The sequence below is a fragment of the Coffea arabica genome, chromosome 7e (assembly GCF_036785885.1).
Source record: "Coffea arabica cultivar ET-39 chromosome 7e, Coffea Arabica ET-39 HiFi, whole genome shotgun sequence".
Taxonomy (NCBI): Eukaryota; Viridiplantae; Streptophyta; class Magnoliopsida; order Gentianales; family Rubiaceae; genus Coffea; species Coffea arabica.
Window position 1 is genome coordinate 35,489,872 of NC_092323.1, and position 11,059 is coordinate 35,500,930.

An 11,059-nucleotide genomic window follows, 5' to 3' on the forward strand; every position below is an offset into this window, starting at 1 on the left:
CAATTTAAAAAAGAAAATTTGGAGTTCGAAAGAAGTCAAGAAAATCGAAAATAGAAATGTAAACTCAATAAAAAAAAAAGATAAAAGTGAGTGGTTGTGGCATTAAATAATTTGGGTTAAAAAAAATTCTTTTTTAACTTTTTTCAATTTAATGGACAAAAACAAAATTAAAAGATGGAAGAAAACATCAATAAATTAAAAATAAAGAGGTTTGATTAAAAAGGGAGTGACAAAAGAAAAGAGGATAGAGAGAGAGAGAGAGTTGAAAATTAAAAAGAAAGAGCCATGAGGAGATGAGATTTTGTAAGAAAAATGGAAAAAAGAAATATGAGTGTTTGCTTTATATAAATAAGTTATCAAAAAAAACTAATAAGATGTGATGGTGCAACGGTTAATACATTGGTCTTTTATTACAAAGGTCTTGGGTTCGAATCTTGAAAGCTGCATTTTGCAAAACTTTTTTTAAAAAAAAAAGAGGGAAAGCTGAAAACCGGAAAACCGCCGGTTCAATCCGGTTCGGCGGTTTTCACGGTTCAACCGGTCTTTGACCGGTTTTCTAGCAAAGTCAACAATGTCATTGAACCGGACCGGTGCCATGGCCGGTTCACGGTTCAACCGGTCGAACCGGCCGGTCCGGTCCGATTTTCAAAACATTGCCTACTGCCAGAAGCGGATCTACAGTAAGGGCACTGGGTGCACGTGCCCCCACTATCCCAAAATAATTCTACTATTGCTCAAATAATTTTGAGAATTTTTTAATTGTGCCACTATTATGATACATGCAGTTTTAAGAAATTTTCAATTATGCCCCTTTTATGTTATTTAGAAGTAAATGATAATTATTTTTGTAACTTAATGGAAATCAAATGTTACAAAATTCAAAACAACGGCCTTTTACACCAGTAAATTAAATTCATGAATTTTTCAATGAAAATACAAAGGCAGAGTAATTCTGTTGCTTAGTTAAAATAAAGTAAATGTAATTTTTTCCAATAAAGTGGAGGTGACTTTTTTAATAAAACAAGAAATTTGATGTCATTGTACCTTACAAAACTATAGGTCTGTAGTTACTTTAAAAGGTTTCGTATATTTTTTTAAAGAAAATTATTGTATTATCATGTGATTTTGTGTTATATTACTCATTGAATGAAAAATTTTATGTCAGTTTGGAGCAATTATTTGGCAGACGTGTAATTGCTCCATAACCAATGAAAGAGTTCCACATGAATATAGAAGGATCTCACTAAATTGATATAATACATTTTATTTGAATATTGTTGTTATGTATTACTTTTAGGAAAGGTAAGGAAGAAATTTTGATATTATTTACAATTATTTCTGGGTCCAATGCTAATGCCCACGCATGAAGAAGCCAAAGGATGTTGGCAGCGGTCAGAATTTTCTGGTCCCGCTTTCTCTAGTTTTTTCTCCTCTCTATCAGAAATCACATCTAAGATTGGAATTGTGACTGTTTTGTGTTTTCCGTTGTGATTGTAGACCCGATCATAGCAAAAGGGATCAGAAAATTCCACTGCAACCAAAGAGGTAATTTAAATTTGGATTCTATCCTTGGCTCTAACACCATCGATCCAGTATACAGATGAATCATGAAAGTCGTATATACTATGCTTTTCGATGGAATTACTTACTAATCTTGTGATACATCACAGTGAATGGCCAAGCCATGTGCACATTAGTAGATTACGCGTAAATGTAGATTGACACTTCATTAAAATTGCGCTGACACTTGTGCTTCTGTATAATGCTCGTCTACGATACTTACTAGGATGAGTAAACAATTTTGATAAGAAATACTATTTATTTAATTATGTTGCTAATCTCTATCGGCTGATACGAATGATGTTGATGGTTATTGTTTCGTGGTGCAAGTGTTTAGCTTTAGCCTAGACTAGAGACGGTTTACGTCTCACAACAGTAGTCTAACTCAGGTTTATCTTAGATGCGCTTAAACTCATCGCACATTCTCTTCGTTATCCATTTAACTTCAACCAGGAAACCGACTTTGATAACATAAAAGAGTTGACAAACTGGAGCAGAGTGACATCTTGTGAACAGAATTCAAAATAGTAATATGTCATAATTAATCTCGGGGTCTGGACTTCAAGTCGGTATCCGATTTTTAAGAACCGTCCATCCTTTGTGATTAGTTTGCTGACCAAATCTTTTTAGACGCATGCAACGCTGTTAGAAGAGATCCCATCATTATCTGGATCTGTTTATTCTGGCTTCGTACTAAGAGGGCCTTCATTTTTGCTACAGAACGATCAATGCAAACGCAGCGCAGTATTTCGCTATTTCTCGCTACCACCAGAGGAAAAAAAAAAAAAAAAGCACTGCATTTCTAGCATAGGTATCAAGGAGGACGCTCTTAAACCGGGCTCCAGTTTTCTACCGTCTGCCGTCTGCTTATGTAAACTTGATGTATGAGTCTGTCCATGTGTATTGACCTTACTATTTTTTTGAAACCATGACTCCCTTTTCTGCTTATTTCCTTTATCAGCTGTTTGATCAGGACATTGTTACTTCGGTTCTTAAACCTCGAATAAGAATGGATGCTTCTTGAGCAATTCACTCTTCAAAATTTGGGGTAGGAGTAAAATGAAGACACTGCTCTCAGAATTTCCCTCTCTAAGAACTTAATCAGTAATGAATGCGGGGAGGAGCACAGAAGCCCTTAAGAGATGAGCATTTTTCTTTGAGTCAAGCCAGCAGAGGGGTTGATTCGCATTTAACTCCAACTCTGGCTAGTTGAAAGTGGTTTGGTATGTCCAAATGTTGTTGTCAATATGAGAGTTGTATTGATAGACGATGTCTAAGAATTCATATAAGCAATTTATATATGGTCTCAATAGACATGTCTTGACCTATGGTGGTAACCGAAGTTGAACTATCCAAATTTCCTTTTTTTTATCAAAAAAATCGAAGGCATGATTTTGCAAAAATCAAACTATACATCAAAGTACGATATCTGATCAAAGCAAAAACCTTATAAGATTTTAGAAAAGCCCTATCCTTACTAGTTCAAAATGGATATCCCAAGTTGGACGCGAATGCTCAGTCTCTATTTATATATTAGTCCATAGCACTTAACATTTCCATTGTGGGACGAGGTATCACATTCACCCGTCTTTGGGCCCTCGCAAAGACCGTTCTAAAGGTGATTTATACGGGTTTTAGAGGTGGCTCCTATCCATAGGCTGATTTACCATAGGTCTAAACCATCCATTCAGTTGTGTCGGATTCTAAAGGTGATTTATACTGGTTTTAGAGGTGGCTTCTACCCATAGACAGACTTACGACCACATGATGTTCACTTTGATATCATAATGTCATGTCCTGGACCTGCAGACCCAAACTACGATTCGAGTCTAGTAGCCAGGTCCAACTATTTGGGTTCCAACTTTGCTAGCCAAAATGGATAGTCCAAGTTGGACTTGGATGCTTAGCCTCTCCTTGTATATTGATCCATAATATTTCACTTTTCTGATGTGGGACAAAGTATTACATTCTGTGAGCACAAACCAAAACAGACTTGTCATTATCAGGGAAAAAAAGAAAAAAGAAAAAGGACTTGCATGCGGCTGCTATCTGGAAGTGACTGTATTTTCTTTTTCGGAATGATTAATTCTGCTCAGGTTTGGTAGTAGCCTAGTTTGATCATTGGTTAATCATAGATTTCTTCGTACCAATTCCACACCACAGATAAGCCGTCCGATTGCGAGGGATCAATCTATTAATTGTCTTTCGTTTCGGTCACGTATTGATGTTTATATCTTGTAATGCTAACATATAAGAAAAGCATTTACTTCATGTAGTTACCTTCTCTCTTCTCTTGCACTTGAAGTTTAGAATAAGTTTCGACGCAAAGATGAACCAGAAAGCTGAACCAGCATTCATGGGTTGTTGTATTTGCACATTATAGGATTATCAACAATTGTAAGCTACAATTCACATGTAACAGTTTGAGTTTGGGCTGACTTGATGACATTTTAACCTGAATCACAGTTTTAAAATGTTTAATTCAATTATTAGTGGTTCATTCATGACATGACTCATATCCTTTCTCCCTACTAGGAGGTATAAACTGCGCTCTGTGCAGTAGAGACGGGAGGGTGTATGCCCAGTTCAGGATTGATAACAGGGAAAGATGTGTATTCATTTAAATTCTGGGAAAAGTGATTGGATTGTATATGCAAGGACCATACGTAGGTTGCATTTATATTATCTAAGGATATAAGTCAGGTTCTATTAGTTCAAATTCACAAGAGATAAATGCCAAGAACAACTAAACGTAGCAGTTTTTTTGTTTTTTCAGAAGCAATGCATGTGGATTGTGGACGGGCAATGTCTTGAAGCACGAACTGAATCTTAAAATTAAAGTGCCATGAATACATTTTCTAAATCCCTATTCAATCAAAGATGATAACTACAAAAGAAGTTTTGGATTGTGGGATAAAAAGAAGTGTTTCGCCATCCTAGAGCTTGTGATCAGCAACAAATCTATTCCAGTTCATGTCAAGCTTTCTTTTGGTCATTCCAAGGCTATACACCTTGTGACCGATAGTAATATTGATAGAGGGAGTGTTGCTCTCATGTAATCTTGGGTCCACGAACTTTGGAAGTGTCTATGAAATAACAAGTTATAATCATTCATCAATTAGGACAAAGGTTCATCATATATAGGAGCATACTCACCAAGGCGTATATATGGTGTTCAATATAAAATTGAAAGAAAGGAAAAAATGTTGTCAGGTCGTGGCCAAAGAATAGATGTATAGATGATGTAACAGAATTCAAGCTCATACCAGGTGTTAGGGTGGCAATTTATATTAACTTTTGGTGAAAGCCATCACCTATTAAACTCAAGATCAATATGGCGATTATTAAGAAATAAATAACACAAAATTGCGGAAGCGTGCCTTGATTTATGTTGACAAACTGGTGCTTGAATCCCTAGAGATTTTGGGATGGCCTTCCAAATCAACAAGTATTTGCCGATCTTTGAGAGAGCTCTTTAGTATCTCTCTGGTATCTTTCCTGACGATGGGATATCAGGAAAAGGCTGTATATTGTGGTACTAGAAAATACGACAAAATAATGATACGTGTGACCTGTGAACCATAACCCTATTTATAGGTAACATTCCTGTTATCTTTTGGAACCCTATTTCAGCCCATCATAGAAATAGGAGCCCTTAAGTCTCTACACATTAAAGGCCTACATCCTATTAGATACATTAAATCCAAACTGTATTTGATCACTTTAATTGGGTTTAACCTTAATTGACAGTTTGCAACACATAATTATTCACATATAAGTCCAATGTTGGATTAAGGATCCAACAATCTCCCACTTGGACTATATGTGTAACCTTATAATTATGTTTCGCAATTAACCATATGAGCTTAAATTTACTGTCATTATCACTATGTATCTGTCACCAATCCGATCTATCAATCATACCAACATAGGATCAAAACGACCTTTGTTACAATTTCGTAATTCGACCCATCAATGGTCACATACATTGATATAATTGAATGACATGAATCATAATGTGGATGTGTAGTATAAAAATTTCATGTAATGTGATCAAAACATGCTTATTTTCAATTGGTCCACCTTAAATTTTCATGAGATCAAACCATACCAAAGTCAGAGTGTAAATAAATCCAAACTTTATTTATGCATAAAATATTCTTAAATCCTTAATAACTGAAAAATATCATAAGAGCATTTAAAATAATAAACTCCCACTAAAACTGTACATCATTTAATAACACGACACCCATACGAGCAATATGCTCATGAAACATTTTGGGTGGCAATCCCTTAATAAGCGGATCCGTAATCATGGAGTTTGTCCCGATATGCTCTATCGATAACTGTCCACTCTGTACTCTTTCTTTAGCAGATAGGAACTTGATATCTATATATTTAGATTTCGTTGAGTTCCTGTTACTATTGGAATACAGAACTGCTGACTTGTTGTTATAAAATAATTTGAGTGGTCTTTCAATACTATCCACTACACGTAATCCTCTGACAAAATTTCGCAACCAAATTCCTTGGTTGGATGCCTCATAACAAGTTATAAACTCTGCAGTCATAGTGGAAGATACTATGAGGGACTGTTTAGCACTCTTCCAGGATACAGCACCTCCAGCTAACAAGTACACATAGCCTGACGTTAACTTCATAGTATCTTGGCATTCAGCATAATCGGAATCAATATATCCAATGATCTCTAACTCTTCTGACTTCCGATACGTGAGCATGTAATCCTTTGTTTTCTGTAAATATCGTAAGACCCGTTTGGTTGCTTTCCAATGATCTAATCCAGAATTACTCAAATATCTACCCAACATTCCAGTAATATATGTAATATCCGGACGCGTACATACTTGAACATACATTAGACTCCCTACTGCTGTTGCATAAGAAATCTTTTGCATCTATTTTTTCTCAAAAGCATTCTTAGGACACTGCTCAACACTAAATTTGTCTCCTTTAGCCACAGGAGTGTCACCTGATTTACAATTTTGCATGCCATATCTTTTGAGAACCTTTTCGATATAACCCTTTTGTGATAGTCCTAAAATATTCTGAGATCAATTTCGGTGTATTTGTATGCCTAGCACAAAAGATGCATCACCAAGATCTTTTATCTCAAAATTTTTAGTCAGAAATTTCTTGGTTTCATGCAATAGACCAATATCGTTGCTAGTAAGTAAAATGTCATCAACATATAATATCAGAAAAATATACTTGCTCCCACAGAACTTATGGTATATGCAATCATCTACTAAATTCATCTCAAAACCAAATGAGATGATCACTTGATAAAATTTGAAATACCATTGACGAGACGCTTGTTTGAACCCATAGATGGATTTTTTAAGTTTGCAAACCATATTTTTTGGATCTCCTGATACAAAGTTTTCTGGTTGCACCATATAAATTGTCTCATCAATGTTACTATTGAGAAACGCTGTCTTTACATTCATCTGATGTAATTCAAGATCGAAATGCGCCACCAATGCCATAATAATTCTAAAGGAGTCCTTTGAAGATACTAGAGAGAAGGTTTCTTTATAGTCGATACCTTTTTTTGTGTAAATTTCTTGGCGACAAGACGAGTTTTGTATCTTTCTACATTGTCTTTCGAATCCCTTTTGATTTTAAATATTCATTTACAACCAATGGGTTTCGCACCTTCTGGCAATGGGACAAGATCCCAAACATCATTGTCCTTCATGGATTTAATCTCCTCATTCATGACATCGATCCACTTTTGAGAATTTGAACTTTTCATGGCTTGACGGAAGTTGATTGGATCATCTTCCATCAATCCAGAGTCATCCTCATGTTCTTGGAGAAAAATAATGTAATCATTTGGCACTGCACTTCTCCTTTCTCTAATGGATCTTCTTAATGGCACTGGTTCTTGGAAAGGAAGAGTTTGTTCTTCGACATTGTCTTGATTTGTTATGTCATGATCTAATTCAGGAATAAGATCCAGAACAGGATTAATGACACCTGTGGGAATATTAATATATTCCTCTTTAAAGACAATGTCCCTTACTGTATTTTCACCCCAAACTCGACATCCTCAAAGAACCGGACATTTCCTGTCTCAAAAATTGATTTAATTGTGGGATCATAAACTTGTAACTTCTGGATCTTTCAGAGTATCTACTAAAATAACAACTAACTGTTTTTGAGTTCAATTTTTTTTTCATTTGGTCTGTAAGGCCTTGCCTCAATTGGACACCCCCAAAGATGCATATGCTTTAAACTGGACTTTTTTCCCTATCCAAATCTCATAAAGGATTTTGATAGTTGCTTTAGTCGGAACTCTATTAAGGATATATGTTGCAGTCTTAAGTACTTCACCCCAGAGTGACTCTGGTAAGGTAGAATAACATATCATACTGCTTACCATGTCTTTAAGTGTTCTATTTCGTCTTTCAGTTACATCATTCATAGTGGGTGAACCTGGCATAGTGTACTGTGGGACGATACCGCATTTCTCTAGATATTTAGCAAATGGTCCTGGACATTGTTCATCCTGAATCGTCATATCTACCATAGTACTCACCACCACGGTCAGATCTGACGCTTTTAATTCTCTTATTGAGTTGATTCTCAACTTCAGCTTTAAAATTTTTGAACACGTCCAATGACTGTGACTTTTTTGAAATGAGATATATGTAGCCATATTCTGAAAATCGTCTATAAACGTTATAATATATTGTTGACCATTCTAAGCAGATGTAGGAAATTGTGCACAAATATCTGTATGTATAAGTTCTAAGACGTCTGAGTACCTATTGGTTTCAAATCTCATTTTATTAGTTTGTTTTCCTTTTATATACTTAATACAATCATTAAAATCTGTAAAATTCAAGGGGTCGAGAATTTCATTTGACACAAGCCTTTCCATTCTCCGTTTGGAGATATGTCCCAATCTCTTGTGCCATAATGTAGCTGAATTCTCATTGGTTAATTTTCTCTTGACTCCTCTAGTACTCAAATGCAGAGATTCATTAAATGAGCTAATCGTATCAATTAAATATAGATTATCGTAATATATTAAAGAACCAGAACCAACCAATTTTGAATCATGAAACAATTCAAATTTTTCATTTCCAAATGAACAAAAATAACCAAATTTGTCCAAAGTACAAATAGAAATTAAATTCCGTCTAAAAGACGGTACAACAAATGTCTCATAGAGATCCAAATAAAATTCAATTTTTAATAATAATTTAAAAACTCCAATTGCCTCAACTTGAATTATTTTACCATCGCCCACGTAGATATATCTTTCATTATCATTAGCCTTTCAGTAATTCAGGCAACCCTGCATAGACACACTGATGTGAGTTGTTGCACCAGAATCTAACCACCATGTGTGTCTAGGTACGAAAGTTAAATTAACTTCAGAACAAACCAAATTAAGAAACATACCTTTTTTAGCACGCCAAGCGTGATAGTTGGCGCAATGTTTCTTTTGATGCGCTTCAGCTCCACAGAAGAAACAACTATTCTTTCCCTGATCATCTGATTTCTTTTGTTGTTTCTTTTGTGGTGCTGTACCTGCAACTCCTTTTTCCTTTTTTATCTTAAGTCCCTTGCTTTTATTATTAGTGGTTGACACCAGATGGGCACTTTCTGTCTAATCTTGGTTCAATCTTTCCTCTTCCTCTACACAGTGTGAGATGAGTTCATTTAGAAACCAAGTCTCCTTTTGACAGTTGTAACTCACCTTAAACTGACTAAACTGTGTAGGAAGAGATATTAAAATCAAATGCACTAGTAACTCTTCAGAGAGTGTCAATTTAAATGCATTTAATTTTGAAACAAGATGAGACATTTTCATAATGTACTCTCTGATATTGCCTTTACCACTATATTTCATTGAAATTAGGCGTGTCAAGAGCGTACTAATTTCAGTCTTTTTATTCTTAACAAACCTTTTTTCGATGTCCTGAAGGAACTCTTTAGCGGTTACATGTGAATCTGACATTGTTCCTCTGAATGCTTCTGGAACGGCCTTCTTTATGATCATCAGACACAAGCGATTTGATCTCTCCCACCTTTCCTTATCCCTCTTTTCATCAGAGGTACTCTGATCTGTAAGAGATGGGGAAGAATCATCCCTTACCGCAAGGTCGAGATCCATTACTCCAAGTACTATCAAGAGATTTTCTTTTCAGAACTTGAAATTTGTGCCATTCAACATAGGAATATTATTGATGTTGGTAGTAATATTTGTAAGATCATTTGCTACTGAACAGGAATATCATATAATTAAAACTATGTTCACATAAACCAAATAATAATAAATTCAAATAATGGTAACCCAATCTCAAGATACCGATGTTCCATTAATATTTTATCTTTGGACAAAATATTAACTTCTATAAAATATTAACTTCTAAGTGATATCTTGGTGCAGTAATAAATACTGATAATAATAACATGTCAAAAATAAATTTTCCTTTGGGCCAATTTATAAATCACATGTAAAATTCAAATAATTATCACGTATTTATTACCACAAGTGCATATGTAATTTTATTAAATATTGACCTTCCTTTGGGCCGATCAATATTTATAAAATTGCAAGTACCCAACTAGTTATATTTTAGAACAAATTAATTTCCATAACAGAGGTAACTTCAGTGGCATATTATTTCAATTAATTTATTCTAAAATATATATTTCCATACCAATATTTAAATTTAAAATTATCCAAATTAAACAAAAATTTTGATCAAAATCAACTTTGGTTAGCTCTGGTCAAAACGTGGTCACATATGATCAATTGGATCAAAACTTATTGGACCAAAGGTCCATACCCATAATTTGACCCAATTTATTATTCAAGCCCAAAACTTTCTTGATGTCTATAATGTCTTATAAAACTATATATTTAGTGGGCCAAATATATGGACTTTATAGGCTTGAATGTCTTATTTAACTTTATTAGGGTTCACTTCAATTAAAGAGACCCTAATTTTCTTAAGATATTAATATATGCATATTTATTCTTGAACATGAAAACAAATCATAAAAGCTATATAAACAAGTTGTCATGATATGCAATCCACGGTAAACCACATAATCCATAGATCCTTATGTAATCATAAACGGTCCCCTTATTTATCGATAGCCTATGAATAATGAATAAAACAAGGAAACCTGAATCATGGTTGTTACTGTTTAAGAACCATGGACTCTCTTGGCTTTATATTATTCGGCAAGTATGACAAAAGCATGAAACATGACACGAAACCTGGATTCAAATGGTTAACAATTGACCATTATAAAAGCATAGGAAAGTAATGGATCGGCTTGACTAAGATGGACCCACTGAATTCCATGTCATCAAAGTTATGAGTCAATGGCATGAATAACATATAGCAATCAATCTGGATTCATATCATGCCATTCATCATGCGGCCAACGGATGCATTTATAGTCAAAATTCAAGACAGCCACGATGCACCAAGAATTTTCTTGTTTAATG

The 11,059-nt window shown here is 34.7% G+C and overlaps 1 protein-coding gene across 1 annotated transcript; it reads right to left on the reverse strand.

Annotated features, from left to right (window-relative positions):
* Nucleotides 1-7,210: 7,210 nt before the first annotated feature.
* On the reverse strand, nucleotides 7,211-9,709 carry LOC140011340 (uncharacterized). Its single transcript, XM_072060132.1, has 4 exons — nucleotides 9,501-9,709; nucleotides 8,123-8,256; nucleotides 7,957-8,076; nucleotides 7,211-7,560 (listed from the first exon to the last, which is right to left on the reverse strand). Exons 1-4 carry the CDS (start codon nucleotides 9,707-9,709, stop codon nucleotides 7,211-7,213), a joined length of 813 nt encoding a protein of 270 aa, XP_071916233.1.
* Between the last annotated feature and the right edge of the window lie 1,350 nt (nucleotides 9,710-11,059).